We start from the raw sequence: 27,816 nt of genomic DNA on the forward strand, positions 1-27,816 counted from the left end.
ACTGAATGAGTCAAAACTGCTCAGGCATATAGGATGAGATTTGATGTCCTAATGTGGCATTTTCGGTGCTGCTGCCCAGCTGGTCCCAACCCACCTCTCCCAGGTTTGTCCTAATTGTCACCACCTGAATGGTTTGGTAATCGTTCCACGTGTGATATTTTCTTACACAGATCCTGTTGCCAGCTAGTCCATTTCCTTTTGCCCCTCTTGGGGATACCCTTTGCCTTCAGTTTCAGTTCTCTTTTAAGTCCAGCTCACGTCCTTCCTACCTCCTTTATGAAACACTCCCCAAAACATTCCTGTCTTTGGGAATACTTTCCTTCCTCTGAACTGCAGTGGTATTATTGCCCTTATTAAAAACAATAATACAGTATAGACTCTCTTAAGAACAGCTTTTTTTCTGATTAGACCTAACCCCTTTCCTGCAGAGATTGTAGTTTTGTGTCTTCTTGGAGCTGCATGTAGTAGATGAGAACTAAATGGTCACAGAAATGTACTAAATGTTCCTGAGTTGGAACACCCTCTAATTAAACAGGGAATTGGAGGGAATAGGCAGGTAGAAATGAGACTTTCACCGTGGAACTCCACGTCCTGCACTGCCCGGAGGGCTTGCACTCTAGCACCACACAGAGGCCCATCATTCTATAAGAGGCAGGACTTGCACGTAGTGCAGAAACTGAAGCCCAACAATAGAAAGTAATTCTGCGTCTCAGAAATGGCTGTGTGGTCATCCCTCTTCCTGGCTACGTTTGACTCTCAGAAAACGTGTTGTGTGAGCATAGCATTGAGATTCTTAGACTCTCTTCCTGGTTGGTTCTTCTCACTGACACCTTGGGCTTCTGTAAATGTGTCAGTAGTATGTGCTGCTTGTCCTCCCAGTGCTGCCCTGAAGCTGTAAGGAGCAGTGATGGATAAAGCTGGGGAAAGCCAGGTAGAGCTGTCTCTGGCTTGGAGCAGAGAGGCATTTTGTATGTTTGCACCAGTAGGTCTGTGCTTTTGCCCCGATCTTAAATTAGATTTCATTTCTCTTCCTGTACTACAGCAGGATTTAAGCAGCGAATTCTGTGTGGGAAAACCTAAGCAGTCTTGTTTCTTTTATAAGAGGTGATAGATTGAGACTCTCATTCATGTTTGCTGCTATTACAGTTTGAAGTTGGGTTTATGGAAGAGGCATTGCAAATGAGTTTTGATGGGAACATATGTTCATTTCAGTGCTGGATCCCTGATAGAGACTTTGTTTTTTTGAATGCTTAGAAAATCCCATCTCTTCTGCAAAAGTTTTTATTTGTGGGTGGGGATTTAGCTCATTTATTCTTGTACCTTCATTTTCCAGAAGGTGAGCAGGCCTAGGACTGGACTCTTTTCAAATCTAAATTTTGATGTCAGGAAATAAGAGTACCTTGAAGACCATAAAAATCTGAGCTTGTTATGATTGAATGAGCTAAGCAACTTATTCTGTAATCAAAAAGTTAAATAATGAGAACTGTTGGTCCTTATAAACTCGGCCTGTGAGAATGTAAAATGATGCAGTCACTTTGGAAAATAGTCTGGCAGTTCTTCAGATGGTTAGAGTTACCAGCAGTTCCACTCCTAGTTATCCACCCAAGGAAAATGAAAACATGTACAAGCGAAAACCTATATGTGAGTGTTTATAGCAGTATTATTCATAATAACCAAGACGGGAAATGACCCAAATGTTTATCAACTGATAATGGATCAATAAAACATGGTCTATACGTATTTTATATATACAATGGAATATCATTTACCAATAAAAAGGAGTGAGGTTCCAAAATATACTCCAACATGACTGAACCTGGGAAACATTATGCTAAGTGAAAGAAGCCAGACACAAAAGGTCATATATGATTTCATTTATAAAACATATCCAGATGAGGCAAACCTACAGAGATCAGAAGTAGATAAGTGGTTGCTTAGGGCGAGATGAGACGTGATGAGTATGTCCTGAAACTGTAGTGACGGTTACACATAACTTTTATATACTAAAAGCCCTTGGATTGTACACTATATTTCTTATTTTATTTTTTTTTGGCCATGCCATGTGGCATGGTGGGGTCTTAGTTCCCTGATCAGGGATTGAACCCGTGCTCCCTGTGGTGGAAGCACAGAGTCCTAACCACTGTACCACCAGGGAAGTCCCATGAATTGTACACTTTAAATGGGTGACTTGTATGCTGTGTGAATTATATCTTGAAGCTGTTACAAAAAATAACTTATCAATAATGTATATTCACTAATTTTTTAAAAATATATGAATAACAAGAAATAAAAACAGGACCATCCATAATTTCACTTAGTGTTTTATTGTTTGACCATATTTCTTCAGGTGATTTTTTTGTAAGTTTTACAAAAATGAGATCATGCAGGACACCCTAATTGGTACCTTGTTGCAGTCAACACTGTATTAAAAACTTCTGGGTTGGTAAATGATGTATTTACATCAGGGGCTAGCTGGCAGTAAATTGGGGAAGCCGAAGGGGAGCAAGGTGCCACTCTGCTGCCTCGTTTCAGCTGTAGTACAGATTTGCCTTGATTTCAGGTGAAAGTAGAGTGCTTTCGGATGAATGTAGAGTGCTCCTGTGAAACCTTTTGTGAGCCAAAATGACATAAAGTGAAAAAACAATTACCTGAGGACTCATCTTGCTAACGGATGTACAGTATAAATCAAGACAACGCACAGATGCTCACCGACAGTTCAGAGCTGTGGCAGCTTGAGCTGCTGAGTGTAGTTCCCGGGAAGGGAGCTTGGCAGTGCCGCTCTCGCCACTCTGGGCGCACTCTGCCTCTGTGATGACTCCCTGCAAAACAAATACTGAACGCTCTTTTCACTTGCTGCCTTTCCATAGAAGTGAAAATGCTCTTTGGATCTGTTTTGGTTAGTGAAAGCAGTACTAATGTCTGTCTTTCATAAAAACACAGTGGCGTAAAGTGAATTTTTGAGAAGTAGGGGATAGTCGCTCTGTAAACAGGTGTTCTTTTCATGGTCTGTTTAGTGGCATGATTTTTCATATTTTTGTGTTTTTTATGGATAATTTTGCTGGTTAAAATGGCTCTCAAGTAACCAGTGCTGGAGTGCTATCTAATCTTAAGTATAAGAAGGATGTGAAATGCCTTATGAACAAAATACATGTGTTAGGTAAGGTTTGTTCAGGTCTGAGTTATAGTGCAGTTGGCTGAGAGTTCAGTGTTAATGAGTCAGCTATGTATTTAATAAAGTATCTTTAAACAGTAATATACATACAAGGTTATATATTATATGTGTGTAGCTCTGAAAGATTAAAAATTGATTGGTGGAAGTGCTGTGACCAGAGGGTCAGAGAAACTTAACTCTGTTTTCTCTAGGAGCAGCAGCTCAGTATTCACTAACTCTTTTTTTTGTTTGCAGTGACTTTATAGAACATAACTACTGTGAGTACTGGAAATTGGTTATATTTTCTTTCGTATCTCGTTTCTTTTGCTTAGTATGATGTTTCTGAGATTCATCTGTTATGGTGTCTTCCTTTTTTATCGCTGAGTAGTATTCCTTTTTATGGCCATATTTTTTGCTGCTAGACATTTGGGTGGTTTCTAGTTTTTGGCTCTTATGAGTAAAGATGTAATAAATGTTCTCATACACGTCTGTATGTGTACCTGTTTTCATTTCTCTGTGGTAAATATCCACAAGTAGAGTTTCCCTGACCCCCAGACTACATCACACGGACACTGTTTAGGAGAAAGTTGAACAGTTCTATGCACTCTGGGCCCAGTTTTGTTATTGCTCCTCCTTGTAATTCTCTGCTCGAAGCCTCATTTTATGTTTTTTTTTTGCCAGATTTCCAGATATACCCATGCTAAGTCAGAAACGAATGGGCATTCTGTTGAAGTGGGAAGTTGGAATAATTAGGAACTATTGCAAGTAGACGCGAGCTTCTAGATTGAGGGAGTCTGTTTGCTTTAACAGCTTCAGTTACTTGTCACGATCCTGGGTTTCTGTTAATTGATGCACGTTAGGAGGCTTCTTTGGAGAAGGCAATGGCACCCCACTCCAGTACTCTTGCCTGGGAAATCCCATGGATGGAGGAGCCTCGTAGGCTACAGTCCATGGGATTGCTAAGAGTCGGACACGACTGAGCGACTTCACTTTCATGCATTGGAGAAGGAATTGGCAACCCACTCCAGTACTCTTGCCTGGAGAATCCCAGGGACAGAGGAGCCTGGTGGGCTTCCGTCTGTGGGGTCGCACGGAGTTGGACATGACTGACGCAACTTAGCAGCAGCAGCAGCAGCAGCAGCAGCAGCAGGAGGCTTCTTGGTCATCCACAGGGTTCATCCTGCATCTCTTTGTGGAGCCTGGCCATGGTGATTTGCTCCTTTGTAAGTAACCAAGCTCAGCTACCACAGTTGGTACTGCCTCTTTAGACCGTTGGTCATGTGGCTGGTATTTTGCTACCTAAAAAAAAAAAGTTATATATGTGAATTAATTTTAATTCATATGCAGCTTTTTTATTTTTGAAAAAAAAGCTTGACTCGATGATCTTCCATGGGTGCTGTTTGAAAACTAGTACCAACCAGAGGGTCCTAGCTAAGTGTTCTAGATTTTAATTCCTGGGAGCAGTGAGCAGTGCTTTTGGTGATGAGTATTCATCCCTAACAGCCTGTCCCATTGAGGTCATTTCTACACTGCATGTTCATACGCATGCTGGGCAGATTGAGTTCTGTTTCGTTGACTTCTTGTCCCAGTGTTCAGTGACTAGTTCTTTACAGCCAAGAAGTTGGTTATCAGCATCCTCTTTTAAAGCATCTCAAATCTCCTCAAGAATAACACTGATTCTTATGGAGTTGCTTTTTAGCTATTTTCTGGATGGAAGGTAAGGTGGATATTTCAGATGAGTGAAACTTTCACGTGGGAGTTGTCTGAAGCGAGAAAATTACTCTTTAAATACTGCTTCTTTAAGAGCGCCTTCTAGTAAAATTTTGAAGTATCTTTTATTTTTAGTTTACTGTATTTTTTATAGTTTGTTCAAAGAGAGAACCAGTATGTAATATTCCTCGTTTGATTGGAATCTATAGTCCCTGGTTTTCATGGCTTTTTTTCCTTTTTTTTGAATAACTAAGTGGATAAAAGAGAAGGAATTTCTTTTTTAAGAGACCCGTGAGGCCAGTAACAGTACATTCAAATAATTTGGCTCTGGGGGGACTTCCCTGGCAGTCCAGTGGTTAAAACTGCACTTTCACTGCAGAGGGCATGAGTTCGATCCCTGGTCGGGGAATTAAGATCTCTCATGCTACATGGCCCGGCCCAAGAAAACAAAACAAAATGAAAAAAAAAAAAAGCAAAAGAATTTGTTTTGATGACTCAGTGGTAAAGAACCTGCCAATACAGGAGACACAGGCAACTCGGGTTCAGTCCCTGGCTTGGGAAGACCCCATGGAGGAGGGCATGGCAACCCAGTCCAGTGTTCCTGCCTTGGAAATCCCATGGAACCCAGTCCAGTGTTCCTGCCTTGGAAATCCCATGGACAGAGCAGCCTGGCAGGCTACAGTCCATGGGACCACCAAGAATCAGACATGACTGTGTGATTAAGCACAAGTATTTGTGTGTGTATGTGTGTGTATATATACATGTGTGTGTGTATATAAAGTGGAACTCAACCTGTTTACTCTCAGCCTGGCATCTTCAGAAGGGTGCCACTGGGTCCCTTGCTTCTGGATAGGACCCAGATGTCTAAGCAACGTCTTTTCTGAGGATAAACAAAATGGATACCTAAGCCTCTTTTCCCCTTCCCCTTATTTCAGGCCTCCCAGATTGCGCTAGGTCTTTGCACATATTTCTGGTTTCTAGGTGAGGGATGTCCCAGTCCCTGGTAGATTGGAAGGGCAATCAGGTTGGCAGCTATATTTACCTCAAGAATGTTCTCTCTGTTCTGTCTTCCTCAGAGGTGAGGTTTGTGAGCATCTGCTTGAAACAGTTCTTGGGGTGCGAAGGAAGGAAGGACTGTTTCTTTCACCCTCATAAGTATAACTAATCTTAGCAGCAGCTACAGTCTCACGTGTGCGTGGTCGGTCACTTTAGTTGTGTCTGACTGTTTGCGACCATGTGGACCGTAGCCTACCAGGCTCCTCTGTCCATGGGATTCTCCAGGCAAGAATACTAAAATGGGTTGCCATGCCCTCCTCCAGGGGATCTTCCCGACCCGAGGCTCGAACTTGCGTCTGCCTGTGTCTCCTGCATTGCAGGCGGATGTATTCTTTACCCACTGAGCCACATGGGAAGCCCCCTACAGTCCCATGAAAGTGAGTGAAAGTGAAGTCGCTCAGTCGTGTCCGACTCTTTGTGACCCCATGGACTGTAGCCTACCAGGCTCCTCTGTCCATGGGATTTTCCAGGCAACAGTACTGGAGTGGATTGCCATTTCCTTCTCCAGGGGATCTTCCCGACCCAGGGATCGAACCCGGGTACTCCCGCATTGTAGACAGACGCTTTACCGTCTGAGCCACCGGGGAAGTCCTATACATATTAATAAAAGCAAGAATTGACTTGAATTTAAGAAAACATTAGTTTCCCTTGATTATATGCTTTAGAGAACAAATATGCTTTCATGTTAGTTTTCAGCTGTAGGTTTTTTTGTCCTTGAATTTGAAAGTATTTGAGAGTATCTTTTCCTCTTAGAGTCCGCATCAGCTTTTTATTTCTGAAATAATTAGAAATGAGTTTTCATAAAGTCCAGAGCTATGCAGCTAGAGGTTTATATGTTGTTCTTTTCTGTGAGAGTGACGTATCTGTCCATTGTGTTCTTTTCAGTTGACTGATTTTGCTGTTTTTCCCTTGGACAGTAAAAAACAAACCAAAGGTAAATTATTGAATTATTGCCAAAATTTTACTTAGCATTCTTGCATTACCAAGTTTAAATTACTTTTTATAGACTTTTAAAAGACTAAATACATTTCATATGCTTTGTTTTAAGGGCATGATACTTTGGCATTATACTTTTAGTGCTTGAGTATATTTAGTTTTAGAAGTAGAAATATTGGATTTCTAAACCAGTTTTAATGAAAATATGAGGAAATTTATAAATACACCTGTGCAGTGTGATGGTACCAAGGATACTTCTTTTTACAAAAAGATTGCATACCAAACTCAGGTGATTAGTCTGAGGCTGTAAAAATACATTGTCCACAAAATTACCAACTCTAAACCAGCTCCTTAGAATGCACTCTGCTGATCTGCATTTTGGAGTGTCTGTGCCCACCCAGCTAACAAACTTGGACAAACTTGGTGACCAGGTATTGTCTTTCTCTTTCTGTGAAGACAGTGCCTTCCTAGTTCTTAAAATAGTTTGGACCTTATTCTCCACCATATCTGATTGGAATTTCTCTGTCTTTGCCAAGGCTTTTATTCATTGCCGCTTTCTAGGCTCACTGTGTTGTTGAATTAAACCAAGCAAACCTAGTTGTACCTCCTAAATTTAGTTTAAGTTCTTTGAGATGGTTTATTCTTTATAATTGAGATTTTCTGTATTTTTGTCTGATTTTTCACCCCTTGTTTCTCTTTTGTATTAGTAATAAAAATGATCTTATCATCTTCCTCATAGGCTATCTTCTTTTTTCTTACATATCTTGTTTAGTTTCTGTTAGTTGCCATTTTTATCCAGGTACATTTAAAGCTCTTTTTTCATATATCAACTCTTTTTAGAGTCAAAACAGAATTTTACGTTCTCTTTCTTTGGTTTGGAATTCTATCCTTTGGTTATCATGCTTTCTTCTCTGTAAAGCCAAGTTAACTCTTTCTTCTGGTTTTGGAAGCCCTAGGTTAGAAATCTGTCAACTTTTTTGACTTAACAATCCTAATAGTAAACAAAAAAAGAAAGAAAGAAAAATCTTGTCCCGTCATGAACATTTTTCATATGCCATGTTCTTTTACTGCTGTGCACATGTGTTATACACATTATATGCATATATCTCTTTTTATTGTGTCTCTGCCACATGCCGGACATTTTGAATAATATATAGTGAAAAAATATGCTTTTCTTCATGGATCTGACATCGTTACAATAAAAATAATAAACTGTAGACATTATCAATAAATAAAACATAGAACATGCCTTGAAAAAAAGAAAAACGAGCATAGTAAGGAAGATGGAACATCCAGATGGGTTTGCAGTTTAAACTTAGGGAGGTCAGGGGAAACCTTATGGAGAGAGATTTGAGCAGAGGAGGTGAGGGAGTTAGCCACTTGGATATCTGGGGGAGGAATGGTCCAGACAGAAGGAATGGCTGGTGCAGAGACCCCAGAGTAGGAATCTCCCTGTGTGTCTAGCCAGTGTGACTTAGAGTGAGGTAATAAGCAAAGGGGAGGAGGGGAGGAATCAGATCAGAGGGAAAATGGGGGTGGGGAGGAATGCAGAACTTGAAGGTTATGGCAAGGCCTTAGGGGAGACAGGAGCCACTGCAGGGTTTTGAGCAGAGAAGTCACATGGTCTGACTCTCAGTTTAACAGAGCCCCTGGCTGCTGTGTTGAGAACAGGCTGCAGGAGGGCCATGATGGAAGCTGGAACACCAGTGAGGAGGTGGGAGATGTTGGTTATCAAACCAGGTGGTAGCCCTGGAGATGGTGAGTAGCTGGATCTGGACGTGTTCTGAAGGTAGATTCAGTAGGGCTACATGATAGCCTACTGCAGGGGGGGTTGAGAGAGAGAGGAATCAGAAATGACTGTCAGGATTTTTGTGAGAGCAGCTGTAAAGATGGAGCTGGGATGGGTAAGACTGCAGGTGGAGAGGTTTTGGGGGCTTTGGGGAGATGAGTTCTATCTTGGCAATGTTAAATTTAAACTTCCTAGATCAAATAGGCAGTCAGTTATATGAATTTGGTGTTCCAGAAAGAGGACTGAACTGAAAGTGTAGCTAAACAAAGGGGGACCGAGGACTGAGCCCCGAGGCCTCCAGCATTAAAAGTGTGGGAAGAAGAGAAAGAACCAGCAGAGTAGATTGATTACCAGGAGAATGAGGAGAATGTGGTGCTTGACGGCCAAGTGAGGAAGACAGATCAAGGAGTTCTAATGTTTTCTGTCCAGTTAGGGCTTTCCTTATAGCTCAGTCAGTAAAGAATCTGCCTGTGATGCAGGAGACCCCGGTTCGATTCCTGAGTCTGGAAGATCCCCTGGAGAACGGAAAGGCTACCCACTCCACTATTCTGGCCTGGAGAATTCCATGGACTCTGTAGTCCATGGGGGTTGCAAAGAGTTGGACACGACTGAGCAACTTTCACTTCACTCAATTCCAGATATTCATACCCTACTTTGGAACCATTGCTAGCATGTTCTGTCATTACTGTGTATTAACATCAGGCTTTTAACACTGTGAAGGCTTTTTGTTTTATTTAAAGATATACAAGTTCAGAGAATGATACTAGTGTACTGGGCACAGAGATTAGAAAATGTTAACATTTTACCGTATTTGTTTCAGACTTTTTAAAAAAGAAATTAAAAATTACCAAAAGAGCTGAAGTTCCCTGTTCTTCCTAGATAACCAGTCTCCTTTCCTTTCCTCCTGTAAAGTTGGTGCACATTCTTCCATTTCACATCATTGTTCTTGTTAATACATATATGTGTCCATAAATTCAGGTATGGTGTTTTCTGTATTAAAAATTTACAATGATGGCATACTAGAAATATTTCCAGACATGCTTTTTCCAGTTTGTTTTGAAATGTATTCATGTTGACACATGTGGATTACTAATTCGGGACTGTACAGTTCATGAAGACACGCATTCATTTACCCACTCTTCCACTGACGGACCGTTCGGTCATTGCCCGTCTTTCTGTTGCAGCAGTGCTGCAGTGAACGTTTTTGAACCTGCTCTCTTGGGTGCCTGCTGGGTTGTGGAGTGCATACCACTTTGGTTTTGTGTTGCCATCATCATCATAAGAGAGAAGCCCTTTCTCCCTGGCTGGCCAGTGCTTGGGATGTTTATACCTTTTATTTTTTCCAGTCTTAAAGAATTGAAATCATTTCCTGTTTAAGTCTGCATTTCTCTCGTATTTGTGAAGAGGGGCATTTAATCACATGTTTATTAGCCACTGAGCCTCATCTTTTTTCCATCTTGTTATTTTCTTCCACTTTTATTTATAGGAATTCTTCATATATTGTTTACTGATTTTCTTGATAATTATCAATATTACAAATATGTGTTCTTTATCTGACTTTTATCTTTACTTATGATTCTCTTATACAAAAAAGACTAATTTTATTGTGGCTGATGGTAGGAATGGGGCAATTGTGAGTGGGTATGAGGGGTCTTTTGGAGTGATAGAAATACTATAAAATTAGATTGTGGGGATTGTACAACTCTGTAAATTTACTAACCATCATTGTATTGTACACTTCAGTGAATTTTATGGTTTGTAAATTATACTTCAATAAAAGCTGTTTCAATTAACATTTTTTTTAATGTGGTCTTATTCATCAGTGTTTCCTGTTGTAGTTTGTGTGCTTTATGTCTTATGGAATTTTACTTAATCTATTATCAAAAGGCATTTAAATTTTTTTCTAATTACCTTCAAGTTTTATTTTGCACATTTGTATGTTGGGAATTTATTTTGGAGTATAGTTGGAGGTAAGGATAGAATTTAATCTGTGTGTAGCCTGTTATGAGATTATATCATCTTTTTCAGTTGATTAAATGGGTATGTAAATGCTCCTTCAGATATACACATCCACTCTCACGTCTGAGCCTAAGATTTTTTTGCCTCTCTTTGCAAAATATCACACTGTCTTAATTGCCGTAATTTCATAAGGAGCTTTGCTATTGGGGAGGGCAGATCATCTCTCATTACTCTTTGACATTGCTGTCTAACGACATTACTTGGTCTTTACTCCTCCATGTGAATATAAAGTCAGATTGTCAAGTTTGTCAAAAAACTCTCTTGGAATTTTTATTGAAATTGCATTGCATTTCACTATTGAGCCCCACACCCCATGAATATGGAGTATTTATATCTTCTTTTAGGTCCTTCAGTAAAGTTTTATTATTGATCTGTAATCCTTTTTAAAGATTGATAAGTACTTTATATAGTTTTGGTTGCTGTTGTAAATGGAATATATTTAAATAGTTTCCATTTTCTAATGTATCTGCTGGTATAGAGGAGTACTCTTCTTTTTCTTTTTTCCCTTTTAAGTTCTGACTTAGAGTAAAGTTCAGAAATCTAGGCACACAGCTGAGTGCGTATGTTAAGTGCTCATCTTTGTCACCTCTACCTTCATGCCCCTTCTCAATTAGTATTTTCCCAGAGAAACCACTGTTGTGATTTTCATGATCATTTTGAATTTCATGTATGCATAGAATCACAACACATGGCCTCTTTTGTATCTAGACTCTTTCTTGCTACATCACACCTTTGAGATTCTTCTATGCTGTGTTTGGTAGTAGTTGGTTCTTTTTTATTTCTCTGTAGTATTCCACTGTATGAATATACCACAATTCACAGATTTTAATTTTTTTATAGAATTAAATATCCCAATTATTAATTTACAAGCCATAATAACACCTTATAATCATTTTACCTCACAACAGCTTTGGCTTTGAAAAAGGAAAATACTAATTTGAGCAGTATGAGAAACTTTATTTTATTTGAATAGAGACATAATTCATGTCAGAGTTCAATTATATGTTCAAGAAGGTAGTTACTATAACCAGAAGGTCAGTCTAACTAATGTTAACTAATGTCTTTACAGGGCAAATTTATTTCCATGTGTTGCTGTTCACCAGTGAAAAAAATTCAACTTGAGAATCTCAACAGGTTCTTTTAAAAAATAGCCTCCTTCCCATTTTATGCAGTAAAATGTGGAACCAGAACTTCCTAAAGAAAAGGAAGGAGAAACAGAGACCTCTATAGCTGGTGGTGCACACACTCCTAGGCAGAGCATGGAACCCTGGGGAAGCAGTCCATTCACAAGCTGACAGAATCTTAACCATTTTAATATAAGCTGCCAGTGATCTGAAAGAACTGATCCACACAAGCTGTTTCCTCTCTGAATATCCATCACCGGGATGTTTGGAGAACATTGCTGCTACTTAAGCCCCTCTTACTCCACACCCGCATTTGTGAAGAATATCTGCTGCTTCTCATCCTCAAGTGTTAGACCTTTGCTCTGCTCGTGCGCTAGCGACGGTGTTACAGAAAATGCAGCTGTTACTGAAAACCCTGCAAACCAAATCAGGTGTCCTTTCATTAGGGCACAGACAGTCTTTTCTGATAAGACAAAAAAGGGCTAAAACTGCATCTGGTATTTAGGGGGTAGGATTCATGTAATTTTAATCACCACATGATTTTGCCAAGCCTCATACTTACCATTTTCCAAAGAATCTGTTTTGGCAAACCAAAGCCTAACTTGGTGCTATACTTTTCCTGCCTCCCCTAGAGCCTGATTCAGACCACAGTTCAAACAACCCAATGAAAATTACCATGTGCTGACATGGTAATCAGCACAAGCGGTCTTGTCTACTCTAACGCAGAATATTAGAGAATATTGTTGATTAATTTTCATTATTTAAGATTGTGTTCATCAAAAAGGAGCTTTACTACTAAATACAGAAATGTATCATGTTTCCACAGAGGGAATTTTCTTATTTTTAAACATTTTAAAGTAAAATAATTTTCATGCTAATACCCAGAAAGTTACAAACTATTTTCATAGAAAATAACAAGTCTCCTTTTCACAAAAACAAGATTTCCTTGCCAAAATATTCTACCAAGTCATGGCAGAAATGGTGAAGTCTAATCAGAAAAAGAATAGATACCGTGGCACCAGAACTTAAAACACTGATCGTGATTTCTGCTCTAGACTGAGTGTTTGTTTTCCAGATTCATATATTGACACCTGATTTCCAGTGTGTTGGTATTTGGAAGGGGAACTTTTGGGGTGATTAGGTCATGAGGATGGAGTCCTCATGAATGGGATTAGTACCCTTATAAAAGAAGCCGCAGAGAGCCCTTTCACCCGTTCCACCATATGAGGACACAGTGACTCACCAAACAATCAAATTTGCCATTGCCTTGATGTTGAATTTACCATCCTCTGGAACTAAGAAAACAAATTTCTGTTGTTTGTAAGTCATTCAGTCTGTGATATTCTGCTACAGCAGCCGAAACAGATTAAGACAATTTCCTTAGGATCCTTCTCAAAACCTAGAGAATGTTCCTCCTTGTAGTTACTGTCTTTTCATAGTCCTTAATGCCTCCAAAATGAGAAATGCCTCGTTTATGCCAAGGACAAAAAGGTATAGAGAGGAAAGAAAATAGTACATTTCCTTTCAACTCTGAATCTGGGTGGATGCCACTTCAGATGTTACTGTCAAAAGAAATTAGGCTATAGGAATTCAATACTAATTGCCATTGCTTTTCACTCTTGCGTGTTTGTCAGTCATAGCAAAGGGCCATGGGGATGACTGGGGAACGTGTGGGAGCCTCTTTGAGTCCTGGAGATGCTTTTAATAAATGCCAGCTTTCTGCCTCTCAAGTTCCTCCACGCCTGTGGGTCCTGGGTCTGCATGAGTAGTGGAATTGAAGTGGCTATTTTGTGGGTCTTCCCTGGCAGTTCAGTTGTTAAGACACCGTGTTTCCACTGCAGGGAGTATGGATTCCATCCCTAGTTGGGAAGCTAAGGTCCTGCATGCTGTGCTGGGTGGCCAGAAAAATAGGAGGGAAAAAGTGACAATTTTGTAATGCTTAAGCACAATCCATTGCTTTCCTTGACATCCAGGAAGCCAACCCTTGCCAGCACAGAGGTCTATATCTGTAGGAATTCCACCTTTCCAGAGAAAAGCTTTGTTGAATGTTACCTGGAAAGCAGACAAGACTGGTAACTTGGAAACACATTTACATGAGAGCAGAGCTCTACAGAAAACTGAGACTTGGCCACGATCTCTTAAAATACCACATGGGGAAAAGAGCACTATTTATCAATACAGAGTTTTCCCCAGGGGAAGCCTTTGGTGGTTTTGTTTACAAAACAAAAAACATCCTGGTAGGGAGTTTTTTGTTTGTTTCTAGTTCAACCCATGGGAATGAAACCGTTGTTCCTCATGATTTCAGTTATGTGATATTTTTTGACAGTTTGTAGCTTTTTAAAGAATTCACAAGTTTTTCTTCATGCTGGGAGTTTCTTAAATCTAGAAAAGACTGCAGAAGCTGTTGACATCTTAAATGGCATAAACTACTTGAAGTGAGGTCAGTGTATTTGCAGAGGACAGTCTGGAAAATCTTCGAGAAGTAACTACACGCTGGAAAATACAATTTATTGACTGTTGTATTTATTTATTTATTTTTGGAGTTTCCTGATCTTTATTTTTTTTTTGCTTTACAATATTGTATTGATTTTGCCGTACGTCAACGTGAATCCGCCACGGGTGTACACATATTCCCAATCCTGAACCCCCCTCCCGCCTTCCTCTATGTTGTATTTAGATCCATTTGTTAAAAAATGATCAGTAAGATCCTGAAGTGGCAAGAGTATAAATCTCTTTAATGGTTTGCCTCCTGTTGAAGCAAGGTAGAATCAGTTCTAAGCTAATTATTTGAACATTTGGACAGGTTTGTTTCTATATGTGAGAGAGTGAGTTTTCTGTTGGTCAGATTCTTTTTTAGTATCTTGGTACCAGCCCTGTGGACCAGACATAATTCAAATGCTCTGCCTTCAGGGACACTGGAAAGATTAGAGAATCACAGTTTTCATTTTGAGGCTCGTGGAGAACATGCCCTCTGTCGTTAGTGAGAGAGCTTGTCCATCATTTGTTGAAAGTCTCCTTGTGGTCATCAGAAAACAGTTAGTGACCACTTAATGTGCAAAGTGTATTAACTGGAGACTTTGGGATTTTGATGCAACTATTTCTGTCCTTTCATTTAGGATGGTTTTGATTACAAGAGACAGAGTACCTTAATACGACTGGCTTAAAGAATAGAGGGAAACTTATTTTTGTTACATAACAGGATAGCCAGTACTTGGGTGACAGTTTCAGGAGCCCTGATTTCCTCTTCCTGGTCTGTGTGGTCAGCATGTTGGCCCTGTCCTAGGCAGGGGTGTTTGAGAGTCACAGGGTAGCTGAGTAGTCTCAGGTGTCACGTCCAGATATTGGAATAATAACCCGAGGAAGAGGAGGTGCCCTTCTCGTGTGTGAAGAGCAGGATAAGTTCGCAGAGAACCTATGGCCAATTTCCCCTCATCTCGTTGGGAAAAAGAGTCACACGCTTTTTCCTAAGTCAGTTCATAAGAAATGAAGTAATGTTCAGGATTCTCGCTGAGTTTAAATGGAGTTTCATGTTCCCTTGAGGTTTGGCTCAAGAATGTGAGCAACACTTGAACAGTGTTGTTCGATGTACATGAACAACATTGGGACTCTGTTAGGAAAGGAGTAGTGGAGCTAGACGCCATCATCCATAGCTCTCAGCCCACAGGTTTTTCAGTGGGCCTTGGTGGACCCCAGACGTCAAGAACAACCTCTGGTTGTGTATCAAAATGAGTCAGAGCTTTTGCTAGAACTTTGAGGATTGCGCAGAAGGCGAGGCAAGCCCAAGCCCTTCACCTCCATCAGCATATCCCACAGAGTTGGCAGCAGGCATGTCTTCATGAGGAAAATTAAAGTTTCTTACTTGTAAGTCATTACAAGGCTCCACACCTTGTAGACCAGTGGGTATGTCCACTTTTTCATGTTCCCAGGTTATTTAAAAAGAAATGCCAAAAGAGAGCTATAGAAACATGGTATATTTTACATGTTTACTTCCAAGAAAGTATTTTAGACCCAGAAACAGTACCATGACTTTATGTAGACATCCTGTGGAAACAAAACATCAGAAGTCCAGATCTGATTGGACTTTCGGTCCTGTGGAGGCGGCAGAGGATCCCAGAAAAGACTGCAGCATGTTGAACTCAAGAGTCCAGGGGAATGGCCCTAATGCCTAACTCCTCTGGGGCGCTTGGCACTGTTGACCCCCTCTCCTAAACCAGGTACCCACTGACACCGGCTAGATAGCATAGCACCTTCTTGGTATCCCATCTGCGATCAGAGGCCATCCCAGGGTGAAGGGGAGGAGGCAGGGTGGGAAGCACTTGGCATTGCTACCTGAAGTCTCCTGCCACAGGGGCACCTCCAGGAACCCTGAGGAGAGCCTTCTGCAGTTGATTGGTGTCCTAAGCACTGCCACTCTCCTTTCATATTTTGTTTTTATATAGTTGTGCTTTTACTCACTGTGGTCCTCTTCCTCGGATTATTTAATTCATTTTAACAAGCTTTTTTTTGGGGGGTGGGTGAGCACTGCTCTATGCCAGGAACTGCCTTGAACCTGAGATGGAGTTAATAAGAGAGAATGGTTTGGTGATGGTGACAGATGACAAAATAGATGACAGGACAGTGAATGTATTGCTGCTGTAGAGTTGGCACAGGATGCCACAGGAGACGCAGAGGTGCGCCAAGCTCTTGGTTGAAGAGCATGGAGTCGGAGCCGTATCCTGAAGGAGAGCTTAAAATGAATGTCTTTAAAGGGATGCTGATCCGTTTGGGGGAGTGGGAATGGTGTTGATAACACATAGTTTCCTGGGCAGCTTTGGAGTAAAGAAGATTTTACATTTTGCAGCAGTGTTATTACATAGCTGATTTTGCCTCCCTGGTAGCTCAGAAAGTGAAGAATTCACCTCCAATGCGGGAGACCTGGCTTCGATCCCTGGGTCAGGAAGATCCCCTGGAGGGGAGGGCGTGGCAACCCACCTTAGTATCTTGCTGGCAGAATCCCCATGGACAGAGGAGCCTGGCAGGCTATAGTCCATGGGGTCGCAAAGAGTCAGACACGACTAGCGACTAAGCACAGCCCAGCACAGCTCATTTTGCCCGTAATCAGGAGGTTCAGAAAAACTAATAGTTTATCTCTTACAGGTACAGCCGTATTTCTGCTCTATAAATATTTTTCTTTTAGTCTTGATCTTTCAGATGTTGTCTTGCCTACTATGTTCCCTTTGAAGTTTTAAAGTGTTTATTGAAGTATAATTGATTTACAGTACCATGTTAATTTCTCTTGTACAGCCAAGTGACTCAGTTATATGTGCTATTTTTCATTTTCTTTTCCATTATGGTTTATCACAGGGTATTGAGTATAGTTGCCTGTGCTCTGCAGTAAGAGGTTGTTTATCCATCCTGTATATAATAGTTTGCCTTTGTTGATCCCAAACTCGCTACCCTTCGCTCCACCACCTGCCTACCTACTACATTCCTAATTTAAAAGATATATTCATTATTAAGTGTTGCACTATAGTAACTTTCTTGAGAGAAAACTTACATTAAAAGGAGGTTATTTAAGTACAAAGAGCTTTTCCGTGTTCCGCTGTTTGTGTAGAATCAAACCGGAAGGGAAGCTCTGTGGTGCTTGGCATGGTCATAAGTTGATGGCCATAGATTTAAAGTAGAAGAACTATGAAGTCTGAATTCCTTTTGGGGAAAACAAAACCTTTTTATGCTTCTGCAACTCAGGAGGGAATGGCTTTCCCTGCCAGGTCCTTGACCCCTTAAGCAGAAAAGTTGGGAATCTCAAGTGACCTGATTTCGGAGGCAAAACCCTTTCTTTGAGTCAGGGAGAGACCCTTAACAGTACTGGATGTTGTGAGAAATCCAGACAGAATGGTACAAAAGATGGGTGGAGGCAACCAGCGTTGCACCGTTAGCAGAGATCAGCCCAGCTCACTCCCCGACAGTGTTGTCATTCTTGGGAGCACATAGCAGGGAGCGAGACACAACCCCTGTTCTTCCTCAGGAGCGGATATTCTGAGAGCTCCAGAGAAACTAGCTTGCCGGGTGTTTTGATTCCCTCTTTGCTCTCTTCCCTCTGTTAGGAGAGAAGAATAAGCTGAGCAGACTCTGACCGTCGGTTTTCAGCCCGCCAGGACCCTCTGCGCAGCTCTCCTTTCGTGGCTCATGTGCCACATCCTCTGCCCTCAGTGTGCAGCTGGCCCCCAACGCAATGTGTGTTTGTCAAACCATGGAAGTGGGGCAGTATGGCAAGAACGCGAGTCGGGCCGGAGACCGGGGAGTCCTCCTGGAGCCCTTCATCCACCAGGTGGGCGGACACAGCAGCATGATGCGCTACGACGACCACACTGTGTGCAAGCCCCTCATCTCCCGGGAGCAGCGCTTCTACGAGTCCCTCCCTCCTGAGATGAAGGAGTTCACCCCTGAGTACAAAGGTCAGTCCCTGGCCAGCTAGGGGAGAGCAGCAGCTATAGGCCCTCAGCCCAGTTTTCCTTGTTCTGTCGGCCACGTGATACGATTGTAGGTCTGTGTTGTCTCCGTGCGGCTAAGTCACTTTGTTAAGCAAAATTCGAAAGCATCAGCGAGGTCTTTATTTCTTGAAAACTGAGTCGATTGATAGGTAAACCCGAGAAGAATTCACAGCATTAAGTCCCACTGGCGAAGAGCATGCTGTTGTCTAGGAGGTTTCCCTGTTGGCTGGGATGATCTAGGAGAGAAAGGGCAGCCCTTCTCTGCTCCCAGAGAAGGAATTGGATGCTCTCCAGGCTCAGGGGATGAGGTAGCTGGTGAGGAGGTGCTGTGGAGCTCTGTGTGTGTGTATGCTGGGGGTGAATGGATAGTAAGAAGTTTAGAGAAGGACTGGAGCCTGGAGGTCCTAACTTTTAAAGGAAAAATAATCTGCTTTATAATGTAACTTGATAGGCTAGAACCCCATGAATGTATACCAGAATTTAAGTCACTTTGTTTTAAAATCTGATTTTTGTCACTGCATGTATACATTTTTATTGACCCTCATGTATAAGTTGAGGCTTCCCAGGCGGCACTAGTGGTAAAGAACCTGCCTGCCAATACAGGATACATAAGAGATGCAGGTTTGATCCCTGGGTTGGGAAGATCCTCTGGAGGAGGGCACGGCAACCCAGTCCAGTGTTCTTGCCTGGAGAATCCCATGGACAGAGAAGCTTGGCGGGCTATGGTCCATAGGGTCGCAAAGAGTCAGACACGACTGAAGCGACTTAGTACGCATCCATGCACGTATAAATTACGTTTTCTGTGTTCTTTTTATTTTGGCCATGCTGCATGGCTTGTGGGATCTTAGTTCCCTGACCAGGGGTTGAATCCAGGCCGGTGCAGTGAAAGCATTGAGCTAACCAGTGGACTGCTGGGACATTCCCTGTGTTTTGTTTTTTTACCTTTTCCAAAGCAGTGTGAATTCAGTCATGTTTGCACCATGCTTTACTTGGGAGATCCTCGATTTAGGAAAAACAGTCCATATTGGTATTGGCTTTTGTTTCCTTAACTCTTTTATTGTTGTGAAATATACATAACATAAATTTTAACCATTTTTTAAGGTGGATGCAGCTCTTTAAAAAATTGAAGTATAATTATACAGCAGAGTTTACCATTTTTAAGTGTTTAATTTAGTGGCATTAAATACATTCACTATGCTGTATACCATTACCATTATCTATTTCTGGAACTTTTACATCACCTCAAACAAAATCTCCGTACCCATTAAATAGTTCATTTCCCCTCACCTGGTACCCTCTAATCTGCTTTCTGTCTATAAATTTGCCCATTTTAGATATTTCATGCAAGTGAAATCATGTAATGTTTGTTCTTTTGGATTTGGCTTATTTCATTTAGCATAATGTTTTCAAGGTTCATCATGTGTCAGAAATTCATTTGTTTTTACGGCTGAATACTGTTCCATTGTAAATATATGCGTGTTTTATTTGTCTGTTCATCTGTTGATGGATACCTGAGTTGTTTCTACCTTTTGGCTATTAAGAATAATGTTTCTGTAAGTATTACCTTACAAACACCTTCTTGAGTCCCTGATTTCAGTTCTTTTGGTTATATACCTAGGAGTGGAATTGCTGGATCATATGGTAATTTTGTGTTTAGCGTTTCTGAAGAACTGTCAAACTGGTGTCCGTATTAGCCTACCATTTGACATTCTTATCAGCAATGTTTCTTTTTCTCCGCATCCTTACAAACCATTATTTTCCATTAAAAACAATAGCAACAACTTTGTAGCCACCCAAGTGGGTATGAAGTGGTATCCCATCATTAGGATACCTGTTTTCTTAATGACTGATGAATGAGGTTGATGTGCCATTGGCTATTTGTGTATCTTCTCTGGAGCAGTGTCTATTCAAGTCCTTTATGCAGTTTTGAATCGGTTGGTTTGTTACTGTTTTCAGAACAGAATCAGAAGCATATTGAATTTGGAAGAATAAATACTCTTAACGCTGCAAAACGAGAGAGAAGCGAGAATCAAACACACTGCCGACTCTAAATGGCTAAGAAACAAGTTACAAATGCTTTATAAATGTAGCTTCAGCCACCCACCCATCCACACTCAATACATCATGGCCAAATCTTTTGCTATAAAAATGCCAAAACCAGAAAAAAAAACTACAATCCCTGTTAGCTCATGGAGTCCTCTTCTGATGCTAAGGGAAGAAAAAAATCCTTTAAAATGAAGTGGAACCCCAGGCTGCAGAGAAATGTTTTCTAAATCACAACCACCAGAATTTGGACTAATTAGAATCTCAAGGTGCCACCCAGGGAAGGATTGTCAGTCATACATTGGTTCGGTTTTCCTTCCAACCAATTCTCAGCTTGGGGAACAGAAGTCTAAAACCCATAGCAAGTCTTTAGTATCTGCTTGATTTTCTTTCCTCAGGGTGCATTTTCACTAGGGAAGAGTAAATATACTTTCTCAAAAATACAATTAAATTGAAACCGATCTCTTCTTTTTTTTAAGTCAAATGAAGTCCCAAGAAAATGGAAGATATGGTGGGTTCGATTCATGTATTTCCAAGACTGATACCTTAGGTTTTTTACTTTTTTCTTGGCTGCTCTGAGGGCATGGAGGAGCTTAGTTTTCTGACTAGGGATCAAACCAATGTTTCCTTCAGTGGAAACACAGTCTTAACCACTAGACCACCAGAGAAGTCCTTTACTTTTTATTTTGAAATGTAAAATTACAGAAAAGTTGCAAAAGTAACGGAGGTCCTCTGATGCTCCCATGATGCCAGTGTACCAAGCAAAGCCCTGTCACTGTGCAGCTCACCTCTCCGTGGAGATGCCCGTACTGGCTTTCCTGTGTGCATGGCAAGACCATCAGCCCTGGGTGAGATTCAGGAAGCGTCTTCAACCTCTTGAGTTCTGCCAGGATGATGGTTTATTTTTACTTTTTCCACCAAGATGATACTTGAAAATATCTGTGTGAATGGAAAGCTGCAGTTGATGGTTCTCTCCAAGATGATTCAGATGCCAGAAGTGGATTTGGATGTAACCAACTAATCCAAGCTGATGAACCCACTGCTTCAGCTTCCAGTACAGTGGGCTGAAATTCAGTGTTTGGAAGGGATTACAGGGCACTGAAAGACATCTTGATCAACACAAACTCAGCCTCATCCCTCCCCTTCTCATCCCTCCCTCCCCATCCCTTCCCTCCTGATCTTTCCCTCCTCATCCCTTCCCTCCTCATCTCTCCCTCCCCATCCCTCCCCTCCTCATCCCTCCCCTCTCCATCCCTCCCCTCCCCATCCCTCCCCTCTCCATCCCTTCCCTCCCTCCTCATCCCTCCCCTCTCCATCCCTCCCCTCTCCATCCCTCCCTCCTCATCCCTCCCCTCTCCATCCCTCCCCTCTCCATCCCTCCCCTTCTCATCCCTCCCCTCTCCATCCCTTCCCTCCCTCCTCATCCCTCCCCTCCCCATCCCTCCCCTCTCCATCCCTCCCTCCTCATGCCTCCCCTCCTCATCCCTCCCCTCTCCATCCCTTCCCTCCCTTCTCATCCCTCCCCTCTCCATCCCTCCCCTCTCCATCCCTCCCCTCCTCATCCCTCCCCTCTCCATCCCTTCCCTCCCTTCTCATCCCTCCCCTCCCCATCCCTCCCTCTCCATCCCTCCCACCTCATCCCTCCCCTCCTCATCCCTCCCCCCTCCTCCCATCCCTTCCCTCCCTCCTCATCCCTCCCCTCTCCATCCCTCCCCTTCTCATCCCTCCCCTCTCCATCCCTCCCTTCCCCTTCCCTCTCCTCCCCTCCCCTCTCCTGCTTGTGTTGTACTGGCTGCTCTGTGACCACTATAGGGTCCTCTCTACCGTTCACACGTACTCAATGAGAGCGTGCCAGAAAATTGGTGAGTGCTTTGGTGAGCAGATGAAAAAACAGCCCTGTCATGAATCAGCTGGGTGTTACTCTAATTCCGAAGAATGTGCTAAAGACTCAAATGAAGTTCAGTATCCCAGTGATGTATCCCATTGAAGGAGAAGGGAACATAAGACAATTTTTGGTTTTCTCTGTTTGACCGGAAGCATAATGCTATAAATGTAACCCTTATTGGTAGCTGGGTAGGAAGAGCTATTTTTCAGCTAGAAGAGGGAAGCCCCTGAGTTCTGCTCTATGAATTCAGCTTTCGGAAAGAGCCCCTGGCTTGTTGGGAGTGAACTGACTGTGGCAGAAATTGTGCTGTGGTCTGTGCTCCAGCAGACAGGAGGCTGCAGTGCGATAGCAGCAATGTGAGGAACGGGTGAGGTCGTGAAAACCTGGCACTTGACACCCTGCCCTTAAGTGCCTTATGTGAATTTTAGTACCTGGTTTTAAAAGGTTTAGATTTCAAGAATGCTGCTATTTCATACCTATTGGATACTGAAATCAAAGGCTTTATTTAGGTTGGCTGTCTAGTATTAATAAATAAAAGCATCATTAAAAGATACATAACCATATCATGGTTTATAATTACCAAAGCTAGGAAAGGAGCCTTGATGTAATACTATTAGCTAACCTGTACACTTTATTCAAATTTTGGCTGTTTTCTCACTTCCGTCATGTTTCAGGTCCAGGATTTCACAGTGTATTCAGTCCTCCTCGGCCTCCTCCAGTCTGGGACAGTTTCTCACTCTTTCTCTGTCTCTCGTGACCTCGATGCTTTTGAAGAGCGCTAGTAGTTATTTTGCAGATTGTCCCTAAATTTGGATTTGTTTTCTCTTTCCCAGTGATTAGACTGAGGTTCTATATTTTGAGCAGTAGAAACGATCCAGTGTCCTCTTCAGTTCATCATGTCAGGAGGCCCATTTCTTGTTACTGGTGATTTACCTTGGATTGCTTTGTTAAGATGGTGTCTGCCTGGCTTTTGCACTGTAAAATTATGACTTTTCTTGTTGTAATGAATGAGTTTCATATGGACAGATACCTTGGGACTCTCTGGATATCCTGCTTCATAGCATACTAGTTTTCCAATTGATCAGTGGTTCTTTCCTGTGATAATTACTAAGTTGCAGAGTGAGGGACAGGGAGGCCTGGCATGCTGCAGTCCATGGGGTAGCAAAGAGTCAGACATGACTTAGCGACTGAACAACAGCAAAATTGCATGCCTAGTGATGACATCTCTTTCCATCATTTCTTCTAGACTTAGTAGTTAAAATAAATTACAATTCTATATGGAAGAATTGTCCCTCCTCCCCCATTTATCTATCAGTGTGGATGTATGTATTTTATTCCTCAAATTATTCTAGATTTGGTCACTGGAACTCCTTAACATTAGCTCTTGTGTATTTTTGACATTCACCCCTCATCATTTTTGGCTATTTCATTACTTTCAGTTACCACGAGATATTCCAGGCTCATCTTGTATTTTGTTGTGCCCTGATTCAGGAACCAGGTTTTGCACCAAGCTTTTCTTCCTTGTATCGTATGAATGATAGTTAGAAAAAACAAGATCTTGGTGCTGGATGTTCTGATTGCCACTGGAGTGGCTTTGCTTTTAGGCCCTTTCAACACAGAGGTTTAGAAAATGCATATATTAATTCTAATCCACAGTCACATACATATGTCTTTATTGCCAGAACCACAGGTGTTTTTAAAACTCAGCTAAGGAAAAATGCCAATAATATTCTATATTTTGGCAGTAGGTTTGAAGAGGGATTTTCGTTTATTTAATGTGACCAGCTGTAGTCATCAAGTGTTACTGCTTGCAGTGCTAAATGCCTTGTATCGTTTTTCAAAACCTTGCCTCATTCATTTATCAAGTATTTATTGAGCACCTACTGGATGCCAGGCCCTGTGCTCATTAGTGTAGAAGATGAAAAAGACCCATATCTTCATGGAGCCTGCATGCTAATATGAGAAAGAATAAATTATAGACAAAACAATTCTAGATTGTGTTAAGTACTTTGAGTGAAATAAGTAAGGTTCTGTAATTGACAGTACTAAAGCTTCCAAACCAGAGCCCTTGATAGAGGATGACTGGGGAAGGAGTGTCTGGGGAGACTTAAAGGACTGAAGAATGAGGAACAGCTGTGGGCAAAGGACAATGGACAGAATATTCCAAGCTTCCAAGGATAAGCAAAAACCCTGAGGCAAAAAACAATGGGCAAAACCTCAGTGCTCTAAGAAACTACTCTAGCTCTTTTTTGCCAATTAAGAGTTAAGAAACAGCCCTAGTCATATGTGGTCAAAGGACTTGAATAAACATTTCTCCAGAGAAGACACACAGATGACCAACAAACATATGGAAAGACAATCAGCATCACTAGTCATTAGAGAAATGCAAATCAAAACCTCAAGAGAGACTTCTCTCACCCACTGAATGGCTGTTAAAAGGAAGAAGAGAAGTGTGGCAAAGATAAGGAGAAATAGGAACACTGCTGGTAAGAATGTCAAATAGAGTAGGCACTGTAGAAAACAGTTTGACAGTTCTTCAAAAACGTTAAAACACAGAAATTGCCAGCAATTCCATGCCTAGATATATACCCCAAAGAATTGAAAACAGGAACTCAGATACATATAAAGTAATACTCACTGAAGCATTATTCATAATAGTCAAAATGTGGAAGCAACCCAAGCATCCTATCAACAGATGAACTGGTAAACAAAATACATTTACATAACAGATAAAGGGCATACATTTACAGTGGAATAGTATTCAGCCATAAAAACAAATGAAGTTCTGACACATGCTACAATGTGGGTGAACGTTGAAAACGTTATGCTAAGTGAAAGAAGCCAAACCCAAAAGGATGAATAGTACATGATTTCCGCAGTGATTCAGTATACAAAATATGTCTGTTCTTTTTAATATTCTTTTCCATTATGATTTATCACAGGAAATTGAATACAGTTCCCTGTGCTATACAGTGGGACCTCGTTGTTTATCACGTATATATAATGCTTTGCATCTGCACATCCCAGATTCTCAGTCTGTTCCTGCCCCCCCACCCCCCGCAAGTCTCTTCTCTGTGAGTTTGTTTCTGTTTCATAGGATAGATCAGCTCATTTGAGTCGTATTTTAGATTGCACCTATCAGTGATACCATATGGTGTTTGTCTTTGTGTTTCTTACGTCACTCAGTATGACGATCTCTAGGTCCATCCACGTTGCTGCAGATAGCACTAGGTCATTCTTTTCTATGGCCGAGTAGTATTCTATTGTATGTACATACCACATCTTTATCCATTAATCTCTCGATGGCCATTTAGATTGTTTTCATGTCTCGGCTATTGTGAACAGTGCTGTTATGAACTTAGGAGTGCATGTATCTTTTCAATTATTGTTTTGTCCAGATACATGCCCAGGAGGGGGATTGCTGTTATCATATGGCAACTCTAGGTTTTAAGGAACCTCCATACTGTTCTTCATAGTGGCTGTACCAATTTACATTTTCAGCAACAGTGTGGAAGGGTTCCCTTTCCTCCACACCCTCTCCAGCATATATGATTTATAGATTTTTTTTCATGATTGGCCATGAGTCACGTGTGAGGAAGTATCTCCTTGTAATTTTGATTTGCATTTCTCTAATAATTAGCCATGTTGAGTATCTTTTCTGTTGACCATCTGTTTCAAGTATCTATTCTTGATACAATAACAATAACAAAACTCTCAGCAAATTAGGGATGGAAGGAAAGTTCCTCAAACCTGATAGAAGGCATCTGTGAAAAACCTACAGCTAGCTTCATACTCAGTGATAAGACAGTCGGTTTAGCCCCTAAGATTGAGGTACGAGATAAGAATGTCCGTGTCTCCATTTCTAGTTGACAGTTAACTTGGAGGTTCTGGCCAGTACAGGTAAGCAGGAAAGTAATAAAAGGCATTCCGATTGGGAAGGAAGAAGTAAAGCTGTCTTTATTTGCAGACAACATAGAATTCTGTCTTCAGCTAAACTATCCATCACTTATTGGAGTAGGATTCCCACAAAGAACTCAGAAAATTGACATCCTGAACCCTCTTTTGTTAGGAATTTACTTGAAGATGTATTCCACTCAGATTAGGAGGAAGCCAAGAGAATGGGGGGAAAGGAGAGGATCGTAGAAGGAACAGCTCTGACTCTGGTCAGCTCCAGCACGGAGCTCCGTGGCAGGCCTGGAGAACACTCCACGTCAGAGCGCGAGGGGGATCCCACGAAACAAACAATAGTGTAGGCCGGGGGCGTTCAGGCTTGAACAGAACTGAAGCTCTGCAAAGACAAAGGGGAGAAATTACGGAGGCAGAAGCCTGTGGGAGAGGCCAGCAGGGTACGGTTGTGAAGCCCACTGAAGGGAGGTATGCATTTAAGCAATGTAAGAAAAGAATCCTTTACACGCTGATGGTTCAGCGGTTTTCTTCCCTCCTAAAAGAGACCAGGGTTTAAGAGCAGTGTCCTCCTGGAGAAGGAAATGGGCCAAAGGAAAGGATGTTCTTGGTCTCGCATACTGACTTATTCTTAAAGGCTTGTCACCGATTGTCAGATCATAATGCCGATTTTGCACACCAAGAGTGTAAAACGAGACATGTAGCTGATAGTAGGTTGGATTATGGAAATCAGATGAAGGGCAGCCTGGACCTTTTTAACAACCAAAGAAACTCATTGAGTTAGATTTCTAGGTGCTGTGTTTCAGCTCCTTTGGTAATGATCCAGAAGAAACCAAGGACAAGCTGTTTGATAAAAATGGACACAGCAAACTTGCATGAGTATTGTATGGAAAATAGCTGTTTCCACTTCGGAATGCTGGTGCTTTGCTGAGGCCGAAGTTCTGCCTGGTGAGCCTAGACTAGCCTGATCCTCAGTGTAGAGACATGTTTTGAGGGCTGTCTTGGAGGAGTCTTGATGGCTCTCTTGATGACACTGTCAGGCAGAAGGAAACCGGATCTAGAGGAGGACAGAGGAGATGACAGCAGTGTACAGCAGTTCCGTAAGTGGAGGTTAAATGATGTTGGTGTGGATATGTCACTGGGAAGGTGCAGTTCTTTTGAGTGGCACAGAAGGCAATAGTTGAAAGCAAGAGAGTTAGATAAGAGGATGGGAAATAAAAACGAATTTATCCAAAATCAAAGGTGAATGGTGGACTGAGGATGAGGAATGAGTGGTGAAGTATGTTCTGGAAAGATGCCTGCCACTCATTGTTCCTACAGTGGCTTCAGGGCAGGTGATGACTGTGTGTGGAGGGCCGGCAAAGGCCAGCAATCTGTGCTGAATGGACTCAGCCTGGGTGGACATTTGTTGACTGGCTGCCTCTTTTTTCCCAACAGGAGTGGTATCCGTCTGTTTCGAGGGGGACAGTGACGGTTACATCAACTTGGTGGCCTACCCGTACGTGGAAAGTGAGACCGTGGAGCCGGATGACACACCGGAGCGGGAGCAGCCTCGGCGCAAGCACTCCCGCCGGAGCCTGCACCGGTCGGGCAGTGGCAGTGACCACAAGGAGGAGAAAGCCAGCCTACCCCTCGAAACCTCGGAGAGGTAAGCGGGTGGTGAGCAGGGCTGGCAGTTCACGTCTGGTGCTGTGAGCACAGATACTCAGAGTATCTCCAGCATCCTG

The 27,816-nt window shown here is 41.9% G+C and overlaps 1 protein-coding gene across 4 annotated transcripts in view; it reads left to right on the top strand.

Moving 5' to 3' along the window:
* Positions 1–27,816, top strand: part of IP6K1 (inositol hexakisphosphate kinase 1) — a 37,950-nt gene that overhangs the window by 2,099 nt on the left and 8,035 nt on the right. For 2 of the 4 annotated variants that reach the window (XM_018066660.1, XM_005695950.3), the window contains exons 2-3: positions 17,872–18,222; positions 27,527–27,737. In XM_018066660.1, coding sequence (XP_017922149.1) covers positions 18,000–18,222; positions 27,527–27,737 — 434 coding nt within the window. In that variant the 5' untranslated portion in view covers positions 17,872–17,999. The remainder of the gene's footprint in view (positions 1–17,871; positions 18,223–27,526; positions 27,738–27,816) is intronic. The other 2 variants (XM_018066661.1, XM_018066662.1) reach the window with 1 other exon arrangement.

Source organism: Capra hircus, chromosome 22 (genome assembly GCF_001704415.2).
Source record: "Capra hircus breed San Clemente chromosome 22, ASM170441v1, whole genome shotgun sequence".
NCBI lineage: Eukaryota > Metazoa > Chordata > Mammalia > Artiodactyla > Bovidae > Capra > Capra hircus.